Source organism: Acomys minous, assembly GCF_964271855.1.
Source record: "Acomys minous genome assembly, chromosome: 1".
Classification (NCBI taxonomy): Eukaryota; Metazoa; Chordata; class Mammalia; order Rodentia; family Muridae; genus Acomys; species Acomys minous.
Window position 1 is genome coordinate 3,010,926 of NC_140483.1, and position 17,246 is coordinate 3,028,171.

General features: G+C 48.1%; 1 protein-coding gene across 2 annotated transcripts in view; it reads left to right on the forward strand.

Moving 5' to 3' along the window:
• HHAT (hedgehog acyltransferase) overlaps window positions 1-17,246 on the forward strand; it is a 252,165-nt gene that overhangs the window by 124,227 nt on the left and 110,692 nt on the right. For both annotated transcript variants that reach the window (XM_084794948.1, XM_084794947.1), the window contains exon 9: window positions 6,607-6,642. In XM_084794948.1, the coding sequence (XP_084651074.1) occupies window positions 6,607-6,642 (36 nt within the window). The remainder of the gene's footprint in view (window positions 1-6,606; window positions 6,643-17,246) is intronic.

The following is a 17,246-nucleotide window of genomic DNA, read 5'->3' on the forward strand; positions in this document are numbered from 1 at the left end:
AATAAAAATCTACTGAGGGCAAAATACAAACAAGGCATTGGTCAGATATGGCCGTACAGCTGTGGCCTTTCTGAGGAGGAAACAGTTTTCCACGTGGCCAGAAAAGGACAAACATGTTGGGACCCGAGAAGGAAAGTTCCAGCTAGGAATGTCCAAGGAGAATTAAGCCCCAAGTTGGGATGGTCAGCAGGGCTGGAGCTTGGTGGTAAAGGAAAATGGGATACAGCAAGGTTCGAGAGGAGTGGACGCACACCTGAGGGGCCAGGTGTGCCAACGAGCCTGGCTTTGGTCTGAGCACTGACAGGAAGCAGTAGAGAGCCTCCAGAGAAGACGGGCTCTGTGGGGTTGATTATGCGTTGGGAAGACAGACGTGGTGCACTCCAATAAGTCAATTAGAGAGATGGTGTTGGTGACCAGGGAAAAGATTGGTGGGTGATAAGAGAGGCCACAGGAGGCATCACAGTCAGGAGAGAGGTGACTGTCACTTCCCCACGGAGGTGTGTGAGGAATCTCCTAAGAGCCCAGAGCATCTCATTCTGCTTGGCCTCATACCAGTGGCCTAGGGCTCTGCCTTCCCATGGATCCCCCATAGCCACCCCGTGGATCCCCTACAACCACCCCATGAATCCCCCACAGCCACACTCGGTGGCCCGTGGCCTGCTGCCATTGGTTCACCTACTGGGACAGCTGGAGGCACAAAGGCTGTTTCTTTTTATAACTAGGTATAATTAGGGTAGTAACACAAAATACATTTACCATATATATTAGCATCATCAAGCACATTCTCCCTGGGGTGGAGGCCAGTCTCACAAGAAAAGGGGCCTAGTGCTAAAGGCACTGGCTCTGACCCCACGGAAATACACACTCCCCACGCAGCACAGCGCCACCCTGAGCATCCACCACCAGTCTCCTCCACCCTCCGAAGTCCTGTAGCTTCCCAGCTGCGAGTTCTCCTCCTAATCCCCAGAAGCCATTATTCTGTCTCCACAGATCTGACAGTTCCTGGTACCCCATGTAAGTGCAGCAAGTCAGGTGTTTCCCTTCCCTGGTGTCCTGTGCCATGGACGAGGTCTCCACCTACCCGTACCGAGTGCTCACTGCTGGACACTGCCTTCTAGTATTTCATCTACTGAATGCTTAAAAAACACTCACAGCAATTACATTATAGAAGAGAACAAACTGTAAGAAGTAAAATGTGTCTTGACATAATAGGGAATATTCTAGAAAGTGGCCTTCTAGAAAGAAGGCACCGAGCTCCTGGTCCCCTGATGAGCTGGAGCATGGGCAACAAAGGGTCAACCAGAGGGTTGGGGGGGACCTTGAGGCCTGCTGAGAGGGGTGTGAAGGCAAGCATCTATTGCACTGCTGTGGGTAAAACACCCATACACATAAAATTAATTTAAAAACTAAGGGCACCTGACATTGACCTCTGACCTCCACCACATGCATTCTCACAGACATGGACACACACACACACACACACACACACACACACACACACACACACACACACACACTTGGTGGGCACTTGTTTTAATTTATCTGCCTGTTTGCTTTGACAGGGGTCTTACATTTTATCCACAGCATCTAGGGAGACAGCCAACCCTCCCTGCCTTCTGAGGGGCACAAGCAAGGCAGGCAGGCTCTTCTTCCCAGAAGGACATCTTGAGTACAGAGACACCAGGGATGAAGAAACCTTTGAGATGAATTACCCCCGACATTGAAACTCGACATGAGTGGGATTTCCACTCTGCCAACGCCGTGAAAGGGTCAATTCTAAACATGGGTCTCGGTTCCACACCCACTAATATTATAATTAATATTTCAGTAGAGCTTTTGTGTTTTCAGGGCACTGCCACACATGCTAACAGACGGAGAGGAAAGTCTGGTATACGCATTTCATAGCAGACAAGACTAATAGGCCGTGCCTAACAGCATCTGGCTCGGCGACCTTAATACAGGCCCCACAAGAGCTTACAAACTAAGAGTAAATTATCAGTCTCTAATTATAAAGCTAATAAGTGGCCCAACATGAATTCAGATGATTTTTTTTAATTTGTGTGTGTGCACACATGTGTATGCACACATGTGAGTGCAGTGCCCAGAAAGACAGAAAAGGGCATCCAATCCCTGAAGCTAGAATTCCCAGCAGTCGTGAGCCGCTGAGGTAGGGGTTAGGAACTAAATTCGGATCCTTCTGAAGAGCAGCAAGTTCTCTTGACCACTAATCCATCTCTTCAGCTCCTAGAGATTTTCTTTAATGGCTTATGTATTATAAATTAATACATTAAGTATTAATATACTTCTTAAGGGTTGTGTTTATAATTTCCAGACCGAAACAGATTTTTCCTTTTATTCTTAAAAAGAAACTATGGCTTGGCGAGTGAGGGACTGGTAAAACATAACTGTAGTTTGTGCCAACTGCTGGAAAAGTGCATGGGTTAGGGCTCCCTTACACTAGTGTAATTAAAGGGCTGACTGATGGGCTGAGCAGAGCCTCATTTAAACAATAATGTAGCTAGGTTCTTTTTTTCTCACCCTTTATCCCCCACCCCCATTTCACCCCCTAACACTAGACAGGAGAGAAACAAGGAGAGAGGGGAGAGAGGCATTAGGAAAATCCCTGAGCTAATTTCTTTCCTTTTGTTTCTTCTTTGACTGACAAACCACAACCAACCCCCCGAAATGACCACCAACCACCAACCCTGCCTCTTGGGGCCCTCAAATTTATATACCCTCTGAAAAGTCCCCAGAATTCCAAATGTCACACAATCACAGAAATTATCTGCAGCTGGCAAAGCCATGCTTCTTCCAGAGCAGGAAGCAAATCACCGTCTGAAGCGGCCCTGTGTCCCACACCTGGGGTTAAGACAAAGGCACGCTCTTACAATGATTCTGTGTTTGTTTTTTTTTAAGTAACCAAAATTCCAGGATTCTTAAAAATGTCACTACAACCACATCTCTACACTCAGGAGACTAAGGTTGGACAATCATAAGGTCCAGGCCAGAATGGGCCACACTGTGAGACCACAAACCAACAACCATAATTAATTAAATAGCTACATTAATGTGTGCACGCTCGCATTGTGTGTGGGTGTGTGCATGCATGTGCGTATATGTGCATGTGTGTGCATGCATGTGTGCACGTGTGTGTGTGTGTGTGTGTGCTGTCTGGTGGGTACCTGCAGAGGGCAGAAGACGCCCTGGAACTGGAGTCATGGGCAGCTGTGAGCTGATCACTGTGATGCTGGAATTGGAATTTTCCTTCTAGTATCTTCTGTATGGCTGGATGAGTTGCTAGGTACTATTTAAACTTGGTTTTATTGCGGAATATCTTGTTTTCTCCATCTATGGTGATTGAAAGTTTTGCTGGGTATGGTAGTCTGGGTTGGCATTTGTGGTCTTTTAGTGTCTGCATGACGTCTGTTCAGGCCCTTCTGGTTTTCATAGTCTCTGTTGAGAAGTCAGATATAATTCTCATAAGTTTGCCTTGATATGTGACTTGGCCTTTTTCTCTTGCAGTTTTTAATATTCTTTCTTTGTTATTTACATTTAGTGTTTTGATTATTATGTGGTGAGAGGATTTTCTTTTCTGGTTCAATTTATTTGGATTTCTGTAGGCTTCTTCTATGTTTATGGACATTTCTTTCTTTAGGTTAGGGAAGTTTTCTTCTATGATTTTGTTGAAAATGTTTTCTGGGCCATGGAGCTTGGAGTCATCTTCTTATATTCCTATTATTCTTAGGTTTGTGTTTTTTCTTATGGTGTCCCAGATTTTTTGGATATTTTATGTCAGGAACTTTTTAGTTTTAACATTTTCTTTGACTGATGTATCAATAGCTTCAATGGTAGCTTCTACACATGAGATTCTCTCTTCCATCTCTTGTATTCTGTTGCTGTTGCTTGTGTCTGCAGCTCCTGTTCTCTTCCCTAGGTTTTCCAACTCTAGGATTGCCTCAGATTGTGTCTTCTTTGTTGCTTCTAATTCCCTTTTTAGGTCTTGAGTAGTTTTATTCATTTCTTTCTCCCATTTGATTGTATTTTCCTGTAATTCTTTATAGGATTTATTCAATTCCTTCATCTGTTTGAATGTTTTTTCCTGTATTTCTTTGAGAGATTGATTTTTCCTCCTCAAGGATTCTATAATTTTTATCACCTCAGATTTAAAATCTTCTTCTTGTGCTTCAGGGATCTTAGTATCTTCAGGGTTTGCTGTGGTAGAACCACTGGTTTCCGGTGGTGTCATATGGCTCTGAGTTGTGTTACTTATGGTCATGTTCTGGCCTCTAGCCATCTGATTGTCCCTGGTGTTATCAGGCCTGAAGGTTCCTCTGATGGGGTTGCTGTCTGTGTCCCAGGTGGGCCAGGCAGGTTGGCAGTGGGTGAAGAGAGCTCCAAGCTGAAGGCTATTTGCTAGGTTTTCATAGAGGCCTCCTCAGGATGGTGGTCAATGGCTGTTGGAGCCTGCACCGTGCTTAGCTCTGCTGGGCTCTCTGTCTCAGTTGGGCCATCAGGAGAGGAGCAGGCTGAGAGAGTTCCAAGCTGAAAGGTGCTGGGGTACCCCTCAGGCCTCCTTGGTATGGTAGACAATGTGGGTTATAGCCAGCACCCAACTCATCCCTGATGGTTCACTGTCGGTGACCTAGATAGGCCAGGCCAGAGAGGAGCAGGTTGAGAGAGATGCAAGCCCAAAGTTGCTTGGGTGTCCCAAGAGCCTCCTCTGCTCTTTCCCAGGCTCTGCTGGTTTGCTCTCTGTGTCTCAGATGGGCCAGGCCAGAGAGCAGGTTGTAGAATCTTTAGGAGGCTCAAGAGATACCTGCTGTATGTGCCTCAGGTGGTAAACCGGAGGCTTTTTCTCTGAGGAAAGGTCTTGCTCCAGGATTGCAGATTTACTCTCATTATCTGTGGTGTTGATGTTTAAGTTTTAAAACACATTTTAAAATTTTATGTGAATGGTGAATATTTTCCCTGAGTGTATGTCTCGGTATCACATGCATGGCCAATGCCCGTTGAGGCCAGCAGAGGGCATGAGATCCCCTGGAACTGGAGTTAGAGGCTATTGTGAGCCACATTGTGGGTTCTGGAATTTGAACCCTGGTTCTCTGCAAGAACGGCCAGTGCTCCGTGACTCCAGTCCCCATGGTGTGGAAATTAGCTTAAGTGAGATTTGCCTTCAATAAAATTGTAGGAAGGACCCAGCACCAATGTCAGATCAAATGAAAGGCGTCAGGTTCCTGACAGGTAGATCTGCCTTCCGGACACTTCCAATCTTTGATTTTGTGACACAACAGTGACCTTGTCATTTGCAGAGTTCATTCTCAGGAACCACATGCTCAAGTTATAAAAAGCAAAGCCCTCACAATGTCCTAAGTAATGTCACAGTTTCAAGCTGGGCTGTATCGTAGCTTTCTTGGTCACATGTGGACTGTGCGCATCTTATGAGAGTAAGTGAAGCTTGTATTTCTTGAATCTCAGTTTTTCTGAACTCTGGTGATTGTTTTGGGGGAAAGCCGTGGTGACCATTGCTGTCCGTGTTTTGGCCTTGAGCTTCTCTCTTCTCACCTGCCCTGAATTAACAGTCTGTAAATATGGAAAAGAACTTGTGTGTAAAAGGTAATCCACAGGAAATCCTGCTATGGTGGCAGTGACCACTAGCTGTTAACCAGGTGGCCCGAGGTGCCGGGCCTGCTGGCTGTATGGCTGGTCAGAGACAGTGCAGGGTCAGGAAACAGTCAGACCCTAAGTAGTCATGGTCCTTGATGGGGCCGGGGGAGGGGAGGTCCTGTGCCCATTGCCTGGAGGCATAGAATTCACTTTTGTGCTCCTTGGGAGGCCAGTCTGATTGGCGCTGGCGTCAAATATCCCCTGGGCTAAGGAGCAGGGATTCTCCACCTTGGACAGCACAGACGCCTCAACATCTTCACAGCAGACCACGGGAAGAGCCAGGCACTGCCTAGACCAGTGGTTCAGAGTCAGGAACATGACAATCAAAGAAGCTGAGGCAGGGAAGTTCATATGGACCCAGCAGCTGAGTGGTGTGGGGAAGGCTTTGTCCAGAGCTCACAGAGGCCTTCTGGGAGGCTGCAGCCCAGGATGGTGCCCTTTCTCTAGTCTCTGCTCAGGGCAGACCAGCTGTGGGACAGGGTGCTTCCAGGTAGAAAGTGACAGGAACCACACGGGGGTGCTAACCCAGCCTTCCTCCCTTTCATTGTGTGGCTCTGGGCATTCAAACACATGTCATTTGGCTTTGGGTAGACAAACACTGGGGGTAACTGTGCTGTCAGGACCTTCCTATGGCAATGGAGAGGGTACATGGCGCCCACCACGTGGCCTTGGTGTTTAGATGAGCTTAGGTTTGCAGGCACCTGCGTTCCCAGACACAGAACCACGAGGCTTAAGAAAACTGTCTGGGCTTGGCCCTGAGAGCTTCTTAGTAGGATGTTGGGGTGTGGCCTGAGCCTCTGCTGCTGTTGCTTTTGCTGCTGCTGCTGCTGCTGGTGGTACCCAACGGTAGCTACATATTCACAGTGCACAGGATGTACATTTTTGAGTCTGCCGTTTCTGCAAATGTTTTATTCATAGGCCTGTTTTGTCTCTTTTAAACAGGTATTTTGATGTCGGACTACACAATTTCTTAATCAGGTAAGCCAGTGCCTTTTATTTATTTATTTTTTAGCTCTGACCAAAAATGCAAAGGGGAAAACCTTTGAAAAGATGGTAATTGCATGACTTGCCACGAAAGCATTGTTAACATCATATGTGTGCGTGCGTGCGTGCGTGCGTGCGTGCGTGCGTGCGTGTGTGTGTGTGTGTGTGTGTGTGTGTTTACCCAGCCTCAGGCGAATGGTCAATCAGATCTGTTTATATCTGAAGTGATAGTTAACTGTCCTAGTTTGCTTTATATGGCTGTGATAAAACATCGGCCAAAAGCAACTTGGCGAGGAAAAGTTTACTTTTGTACTTCATCGTCAGAGGAAGCCAAGGCAGGAACCTGGAGACAGGCACTGAAGCAGAGAGCACAGAGGAACACAGCTTACTGGATTGCTTCTCCTGGCTTGCTCATTAGCTTTCCTACGCAGCCCAGACTGACCTGTCAAGGAATAGTGCTGCCCATAGTAGGCTAAGCACTCCTGTGGCAACCAGCAGTCAAGGAAATGCTCTGCCGACGAGCTCACTGCTGATGAGATGAATCGTCCCCAGGGTATCAAGTCGACAGTCAAAACTAGCCCCGCATTTCCTATGGGCTCACGTGTGCAGCTTCTGGGCCACTGGAAAGAGAAACAGGAAGTGAGCTTTACTGGCTCATGTCCACTTGACCAATTTTCTCCCATCGAGTTTAATCTTTTAAAACTGAGTCTATTACGTGGTTATTACAGACAGGGTTTTATAACCCAGTTTATTTGTGATTTCTACCAGAGCTTGTATTGAAGAACATATTAATTTCACATAGCTATGAAGCTAAGCACATTTGATGGAAATAAGTATACCGAAATATTGACAGTGCTCATAAAATGTATATGATTTTGCAAATCAACTTTGTGGGGCTAGAGAAATGGCTCAGGGGTTTAGAGCTCTTGCTGCCCTTGCAGAGGTCTTGGTTTGGTTCCCAGCACCAGCCTAGTGACTCACAACCATTTGTAACTCCAATGGCAGGGGATTCAATGCCCCCTTCTGGCTTCTGTGGGCATCAGGCACACACATAGTGTACATAGCTACAGGCGTGCAAGCAAAATGCTCGTACATATAAAATAAAATAAATGAATCTTAAAAACAACAGCTTTCCTATGCCTTCTAAACTTTTCATAGTGGTCTTCATTCTTTTAATAATGTTAAAAAAAATAATTGAAATGCCTGTCGAAGACTTAGGAGTGGATAATGTAGACACAAGATTGTGATAAGGAAACCAGCCATGCGCTAGAGGGCTTTGCTTTCTGTAAACATGTGGCTCCTGTTAACTGAGTCTGAAGTTTTGTTAAACTCTAGTCACGGTGGCTTTCATGCATGTCCTGTGGGAGTTCAACTGGCCACAATGCACGGCCCATCCCCACCTCCACCTGTGCAGAACCTCTGTGCCGGGCTGTGTATGGCAGTGTCCCAGCAGGGGTCAAGCCTTCCTTGACCTCTTCTCTCAAGCCTCCTCAGAGGCTTCACGTTGGAATCTCTTCAGTCTGCCTCACAGGTCGGGGAACGTCTTGGTTTCCTTCAGGATGGTAAACACAGGTGACAGTGTGTGACACAGCAAGGGTCACAACAACTAATGAAGCAGAGACACACAAGAGGTGGACACGAGAATTCCAAACCTAAGTAGATCCGGAAACGCTGTCTGGGAAGACGTCCCAGCAGAGCGCCGCTCGCCTTCCGTGCTGCACGTGCAGAGTCTTTGCTAGCTAACACCCACGGCTGACTCTACCTTCTACCTAGTTTGGAGTTTGGACTTGACGTTTTGGCACTTTGTACTTTCCTGAACCGTTCCCACGATACCTACAGGAGACACAAGTTGGCACTTATTTTCTCTAGTAACTTTCTCGAGGGCAGGGTTCAACAATGCTTCACCATTTCATTAACATTCAAGTTGAGAAACTTATACGGAATGGACCTTCCGTATGCATTTATAGTGGGGGCAGGGAATGAGTGAAATGTAAAAGAGAGGGAGGTGTGTTAGCCTGGGAGAATCTGCTTCTGCAGGCGGGGAGCCCGTCATTTCTTTCCTACAGGGATGTGCCTGGGTTGCTGTCATTTGCAAAACCCCCAGCACTTGACTGAAAGATTTCCCAAGCTTATCGTTGTCAGCCTATGACTTGACTGAGAGATGGTCTGTCTTTGGGGGTCCCAGGCATGTGGGGTGTGGAGGAGGTAGGGGCATGGCTCTGCTGTAGCTGGTGCTGGATCCCTGTTTGGAGCTAGTTATTCTGGCCAGTGTGTGAAACAAGAGGGGCTTGTGGAGGGAGGGCTTCCCTCTGCCCTGAGTCCTGAGGGTTTACCGTCCCCGTTCAAAGGCAGCCAGAGCGCACAACACATGTTGCTTATGGTTTGGGGATGAGTGACACCTCCCTCCTTGCCAGCACCCAGCCGCTAGAAGAAGCTGTTTCCATCCTCCACCATATGCTGGGCATCTTCCAGCAAATGGCTTAAAGACCCCAAAGTTTCTCTTCCTGGCTCCTCCTCCCAGCTCGGGGGTGTCAGCTGTGGGGAAGGTGGTTATAACTGGTTGCTTGGAGCAGAGTGGTTGGTCCTCTGTCTCAGGAGTCCCAGGACCAGATGGGCTGGTGCCGTCTTCCCAGCTCTCTTTCTCGAGATGGAGCATGGTTAAGGTTGGATGCACTGGCAAGAACCGGTTCAGTGGACAATGCTAAAGCCAGACTGCAGAGGGTGTAGACCAGAGTGTGGACGGAGCAGCAGTGACCGCTGTTAAGCTTTGCTCTGAGGGGGGAAGAGAGCAGCTGGCGCAGAGGTGGGCCGAGTGGCTTTTACTATTTTTTTTTTCCAGTGAGAGAATACCGTTTGTTAGAGGAAGGTATTAGGCACCTTTCAGAGACAGAGAAAGCTGCAGTGTCGTCACACTGTGGTCAGTGGCCCCGAGGTATACCACAGAGGACTGGCATTTTCCTGTAGATTTATGGGCCTAGAAGAGAGAGAGCTTATACTTGAGGACTCTTCCCAAGGGAAAAAAATGTATATATTCCCATTTGTAAAGGAAGATGTGTAAAAGGGGTTGGCACCCTTTCTGTTTGCTTTTGTTCCAAGAACTACGGACTAGCTCCAGCAAACTCCTAAAATGTCCTCTGTGTGGTCAGCTGCATCAGATGCTTAGTGTTGGTGTAGGAGGAAGTGCAGCCGGCCTGACATCCTTCAGCTGTAGCTTCAGCGTGGATGGTGGGAGTGTTGCCTTCTCTGTGGCAATGTAAGCTTCCCAGAGCCCGGCTGTGATCTCAGAGTTGAAGGAGGAGCTTCCATGTCGAAGCTCTCGTGGCACAGGGCGCAGGCAGGAAGGGGCCATCGCGTGGGACGTGTGGGCATTTTCTTCTCTGTGTTTTATGACAACTGCAGGAAAGCAAAGGAAAGGTTTTCAGGAGGCAGGGACAGCCACTCACTAGAGACCCTCAGAAGACATTGGCTGCAGTTCTTCATGTGTCACTGCAAACCAAACAGGGAAAAGTGACCAAATTGGCAAGAAAGATTACAGAGCAGAGTGTCTTTGTGTCATTATGGATGGTAGGCTGGCGTGTTTAAATTTAGCTTAGTCTAGCTTTGGCAAGAAAGTAAAAAAGATGTGTATTTTAAAAAATTTTAGTCTTGCACTTCTGTCTCATCTAGAATTATAGATAGACTGCTTTCCTGCTCCCCCTTTTTCTTTTAGGGATCTTGTTATGTTGCCCAGGCTGGCTGTGAATTCCTAGATGCAAGTGGTCCTCTTGCCTTAGGTGCCCTAGGACTCCAGATGTGTGACGCAGCATTAGCCTATTGCAGAGGAAAGGACTCCAGATGTGTGACGCAGCATTAGCCTATTGCAGAGGAAAGCCACTCCTTCAGGGCCAACGATGCAGTAATCATGGCGGGTCATCTTCACTGCCAACTTGATGGGAGTTGGAATTACCCAGGAGATGCACACCTTTGAGCATGTGAGGGTGGCTAGAGAGGAGGGTGTATCCACGCTGAACGTGGGGAACACCACCTCACGGGCTTAGGCTGTGGGCTAACCAGAAGGGACAAGGAAGAAGCCACTGAGCTCCAGTGTCCATCTTTTTGGGCCTCCTGACTGGGTGCGGTGCGCCCTGCTGTCTCATATTCCAGCCACCAAACCTTTCCTGCTGAAGTGGGCTGTACACTCAAACTGTGAGCCCAAATAAGCTCTTTCCTTCTTTGTCATTTGTCCGGTACTTTGTCACAGTGTGAAAATTAACTAATGCAGAGATCCGGCACTGAGAGGTGGGGCTGTTGTTGTGGTCAACCTCAGGATTTGTTTGTAGCTGAGGAAGCCATTTTGGAAAAGACCTGGGACGTGGTATGCGGAGCTTGACTCTAGTAGGGTTTGGAAGGCCAGTCTGCCAAGAGAAATTCAGACAGCCAAGGCAGACAGGATCATGGGGTTCCAGAGGGGAACAGGGACTGTGCTGGGAACTAAGTCTGAGGCCGTAGTGTCCTATTCCAACACTGCCTGGCTGAGGTCTGCCTACGTTCTGAGAAACTGACGGAGTCTGAATTCAAAAGTAATAAGCTAAATTGCTTAGTGTTAAGAAATCTCAAGATATGACATCCAGGCTGTGGAATAGTTTTTGGTCAATGAATTTGTCGAAGTCTGTGATGACAATTCAAAGCAGAAAGGCTTGAAGAATGTGTAGTAGGGGTGTGTGTGTGTGTGTGTGTGTGTGTGTGTGTGTGTGTGTGTGTGTGTGTGTGTGTGTATGTGTGTGTGTGCGCACGCGGATTTCAAGTAGCTGTCTAGGGAGGTGCCGACACAGTACAGCTGTTAGAGCTGCCAGTGCAATTGAGGAGAAACCTCCCGCTTTGCACAGAGACCATAGGAGAGCTGTCTTGAAGGCAAGACCCTGTCTGTTAACATGGCCAACTTGTAAAACTGTAAGTTTATTTGAAAGGCGAGACCCTGTGTTGAGATATGCCTATATAGGCACATGTGTTTGAGCATTTGGTGTCTAGCTGGCAGCACTCATGGCGGCTGGGAAAGGCTTTAGGAGGTGAAGCAGGCCCCTGGGGGAGGGGCTTGAGACTGTTGTCAGGCCTTGGCTTCCTCAGTGTGGGTGAAGTGTGACCGAACAGCTTCCTATTCCTGCTGCCATGCCTCCCTTGTCATAGGGACTGTGTCTGTCTGGGACTCTGAGCCTAGATAAATCCTTTCTCCTTTAAGTCTATCTGCCCCGTGCCCCCCCACCCCACCCCCACTCTGTTTTTCAAGACAGATTTCTCTGTGTAGCTTTGCCTGCCCTGGAACTCACTCTGTAGACCAGGCTGGCTTTGAACTGACAGAGATCTGCTTGCCTCTGCCTCTACCATTCTGAGTGATGGAATTAAGGGTGTGCACCACCACCACATGGCCTATTAAGTTTCTTTTTAGGGTATTTTAAACACACACACACACACACACACATACCAAAAAACCAAACCAAAATAAAAAAACAAAACCAAAAAAAAACAGGGAACTAAACTAAGAAAGCTTGAATTGAGGATTCCTCTGGAAAGCGAGTCCCTGCTGGAAAACAAGCACCTTAGAAAGTTTTTTCCCAGGTCCAACCAGCAAGGTGCACAAAGGCTAATGCAGCTGTGGTAGAAAGTGCCAGACTACCCCGCAGACTGGCAGCAGAATTCAGCTGGGTTGACTACCTGGTGCCGACCTTGAAGACATGCAGAATTCAAGCTTGAGAGGGCATGGAGACCCATACCGTGTGGCTGAGGGCATGGAGACCAGACCACGTGGCTGAGGGCGTGGAGACTCATACTAAGTGGCTGAGGCCAGGCAGCGTCCCTGGGTGGAGTTTCAGAGAGGCCACGAGAAATGGTAAGGTGAAGCCCAAGCTGCAGGGCAGGCACCAGGATGTCGGAGATGCTAGGGGTATGTGGCACCTTCTGAGGAAAGCTACAGGCACAGAGGAGCAGTGGCTCCAGAGTTCTGTGCTTCAGGCACCAAATCGAAGGGCCTGGTCTTAGCCTGTGCCGTTGGAAACTGAACGATTCCACCAACGCCTGAGATGCGGGAAGGGAGCTGCGGGGCGGGGTTGTTTGCTGGGTTGGGTTTTGTTCTTGCTTTGGTCTGGTCTTGCCGTGCCCACATTCCACTTCTCCCTTCTGTGACATTGTGTATTGGACACGTGTAACGTGTATTTTCATTATATAGCAGCTCATGGTCAAGATACTGCCATGTTGAAAAGGACGCTTTAATTATTAGGATTTTGAACAATGTTCGAAGTGCTAAGGTTCGAGGACTCTAGAAGGGGAAATAAACACGTCTCATTACTGGTGGCCATGAACTGTGGAGTACCAGGATAGAACGTTATGGTTGAAGGCGACTGTGGGCAGTCAGTCGACAAGGGGTAGACTTGTGAGAGTCTTCACTGGACATGTGACTGGATTTTAGAAGCACCTGGGAGGCATGCCTCTGGGTGGTGTTTCCAGGGAGGTTTAACCATCAGTGTGGGTGGTGCCGTCTTATGGTGTGGGGTCCTGGGCTGACGAGGTAAGCACCTGCACTCATTTCTTGTTACTTCTGACTACTAACGCCATGCTGCTGACTCCATATCTCACCACAGTGCCATCCTGCCTTCCTTGTTTTTGTTGCCTTTTGTCAGGTGTAACTAATTAGTCATAGTAACTAATTAGTGTGCCGTCTCCTCTTTGATCTTTGTGTGGAAAACAGTTTTAAAACACAAAATATCACTTTGCCTCTAGAAGAAGCCCTTCTAGACTCACCCTTCTCCTGGTTTCTCTGGCATATTAACAATTTCAATTTCACTTTTTTTTCTGATTATTTTTATTGCTTACGTGCTTATACATTTAAAAAATCCAAAAACTGTCTTTCTTATTCTTAAATATTGTGTATATTTAACTTTTTAATTCATTTCAAATTGGTATTCCCCCCCCCTTTTTTTCCCACAGTAGCAAAATAGTTTTTTACCAAAATGTGTACATTTTGAGATAGCATGCTCGGCACATCCGAGCCATCTCTTTCGTCAGAAAGAGGGTACCTTGGCATGTTATTAGGACTCACAAAAGTGCTAAGTGAGAATGCTGCCTCAGTGGTACTTAGGTGAGTGGGAAGGAAGGGCTGTGAGCCTCCAGGACAGCTCTAAACGCTTTTAAGAAGGCTTGTGGAGGTGATACGGCTCTTAGGAAATAAATTCCTGTGGTGATTCTTCTTGTCACTTTGCCATACCTATAACTGCCTGACAAGACAGCCTCCACTGAGGAGTTCTCTAGACCAGGTTGGGTTGTGGGCTTGTCTAGAGGGGATTGGCTTTGCTGTTAATTGTTGTGGGGGTGTGAGTGTGGGGTGCGGGTGTGGGGTGGAGGTGTGGGTGGGGGTACGGGTAGGGATGCGGGTGGGGGTGCAAGTGGGGGGATGAACTTGGTCAAGCAAGGGCAGCTTTGTGCTCTCCCCATTCTTGGCTCTGAGTGTGACTAACTGCTTGACTTCCTGCCATGATTTCCCCTCAGCGGGGGACTCTGACCTGTAATTGTCAGTCAAATAAGCCCCTTCCTCACCTGTGCTGTTTTTGTCAGGATGTTTATTCAGCCACCAGCAAAACTAGAAAGATTTGTTTCATACGTGGGCAGGTTCTACTCACAGTGTGGTGTTTAATGTGGCACAGATTTGACCCTATACAAGTGCACACATTCCAAAGAAAGTGCAGTTTGTTCAGATGGAGGGAAGGTAGGCTGTGTGGCTGTTTGCTTCTCAAATGGCTGAAAGGACAGGGGCTGTCATTAGCAAGTCAGCTACACAGTTCAACAGCCCCACCTTTGGGTCTCCCTTGCTGACACCTCATGCCTGACTGGTTCCTGCCTCTAGCTCTTCACCATAAGAGTTGGGCTCATAGAACAAACTGAGGCTTGAACTCGGAGTCACAGTGAGTGAGGTCTGAGCTTGCTTTGTCATCCGAGGCACAAGGTGATAGCACAGACGTGGGTCTTGCTGCCTTGCCCAAGCTGGTGTTGAGACCTTGGGCCCAAGTGATCCTCTTGCCTCAGTCCCCTGGGTGACTGGGACTACAGGTGTGTGTCACTGTGGCAGCAATAGTTCTTCCCCTGGAGGTAGACAGTACCAGTTACAAAGCGAGGAGCTGCAGTCCATTTCAGTGTTCATGGTGTTGGTGAAGATGCCAGCTCACCATCACTGCAAGTTTGTCTGGCGTTGTGTGACGTCCAAAGTGTCTGGAAGAGTCTCCTGTGCGTATTTTAAGATGTCAGGTGGTCAAGTGAAGGATTCGTTTAGGGTAAAGGACTCCCTGAGAAGAAAGGAGAGAGCCACCAGTGAGCTGTGCCTTGCCCACAGGCAGAGGGCCCTTGAGACTTCTTTGGGTTCCCAGCTGAATCCAAACTGAGAAGGAGGCTCATGGGACGATAATTATGGTCTGTGTTCAGTCTAACAGCTTAGAAACAAACAGCAAATTCTGAGTTCACTGAGAAATAAAAGCCATTGCTACAAGCATTTTTCTAAACATACATGGAGGTGAAAGCTGTTGAATGTATGCTTCTAAACACACACAGAGGTGACAACTCATAGGGAAAGCACCTGCTTAGTTACTGAAGATGGAATTTCCTTTTTTACTTTATAAATGTAACATCTTCTTTCTTAGTGTTAGTAAATGTATTTTAATACTGGTATAAAAACATGGTCATATGAAAACAGTGTTCCAAGCCGAGCCTGGTATCTGTGTCTTTGCACTCTTGTGGGTCAGTGCTGCGGGAAGGCAAAGGGGAAGTCAGTATGGGCGTGCACAGGTGCTAACAATACGGCATTGTATGTGGGGACTTGAGCATTCTCCTCACCATGGCATCTGGGGGGGGGGGGGGGTTGGTCCTGTGTCTCACTGAGGATGCTTAGGGCTGGCTGTGTGCAAATCACTTAACACTGTGCCCTGAAGCAGTGGGGCATGCACAGGCTGGTTTTGTCTTTACCTGCAAAAGGAGTGTCACTGAGTGCAAGTGTCCCACTCCAGTCCCTCCTAGAGCCTTTCTCCAGGCCCCTGCAGGCACGGATAGAGGTGGGGGCTGGAGCCCAGCCTCAGTCCTGAAAGGCTTCACTGAGTGTTGGTGGGGTCATTAGTGAACAGTTCCAGCCGTGAGGTGCTCATGGTGGCTGCAAAAGCTACTGGGGCGTCCTTACCGAGCCCCTTTTGTGGATTAACTGGAGCGTATTCTATTATTTATTTTAAAAGATAGCTGAGGTCCTTACCCACCTGATGGGCAGGGTTGACACTGTGCTCAGCAGGGGGAGCACACGATTCTTGGCAGGCTTTGCCGTCAGCTGCATCAATTCCACACACCAAAATTAAACCAAATTGCAGCTATTTTTTTCATCAGCACAAGAAACTTTCTGTGAAATAGAAAGGGCATCAGGTCAGGCCCAGAAGCCCGGGGCTTGGGCTGCCTGACATCTTTACTGCAGTGTGTGTGTGTGTGTGTGTGTGTGTGTGTGTGTGTGTGTGTGTGCAAGTCACTTCTGCTTGGGCCTGAATTTTCTTATTTGTGAAATGAGAAAATTCTGTCGGATAAACCATAAGGTCTTTTCTGATGTCAGCAGCCTCTGTCAGTGGTGCTGGCGTGTCTAATATTAGATTCTATCCAGATCTGTGCCAGCCGATACGCTGGCTCTTAATCCCATGTGGCTATTTAAATTCAAGTTCATTATAATTCGGTGAAGTTACCATGAAGTTGCGACGGAGTATGGAATAGATACTTGGTTTCCGCCTCTGGTTCTTAGCACAGAGCCCTTAAAACCTTTGTAGAGACGGACTCCGGGAGGATCTTTGTCCTGAGGTTTTTCTTTGAGTGCAATCCCTACAAGGCTCAGCCAAGACCTCTGTGGCTCCCTGAACCCCTCAGAACTTCCCAGAGATAGAAGCTTCTTGTTCTAATGAGGCAAAGCTTAATAGACTCGCAGACAGCCTCAAGACGGGGACCAGTTGCCAGGGGAACCAGCCCTAGTCTAGAGGGTTGGGCCACTCAGCCTCCTCCTGTCACACCCGCCCCCAAGCCACGCAGGAAGAAAGCTGAGGATTTTGTTGTTCATAGCCTCTGTGACACTTCCATAGACGACCAGAGGAAAAGGGTTCAGGGCTTTCTGTGGTGGAGGTGATACGACTGGGCGCTGTGAGGAGGCTCCTGGACAGTGGAGCATCCAGAAAAGGCTAGCAGTTCCTAGCCCCTCTTGCCATGACTTGTCTGCAGAGCCTTTCCCACTAGCTGTATAGAGAACCAGTGAACACGTGTGAGTGCCTCCCTGCTTCTGTGAGACTTCTGCCGGTATCCTGGGGATCACCAGGGTTTAGCTGGTCACAGGCAGCGGCTTGTCTCTGAGGTGGGGCACTGAGCCCTGAGCCTGTGGATGCTTGTTATCTCCTCGTGGTTAGTTTCAGAAGTAGAGGCTGGGTCCTGGCCAGTCAGTTTCCCGGTATGGGGGCAGATCTCTTCCACATCTGGTCACAGAAGGGTGGCTAAATCAATGGTTCCTCTCCTGGTAGGAAAAGCTGAGCACCTTGGTCACAAGAGCTCCATTCTAAAGTGCTTGGCAGCCA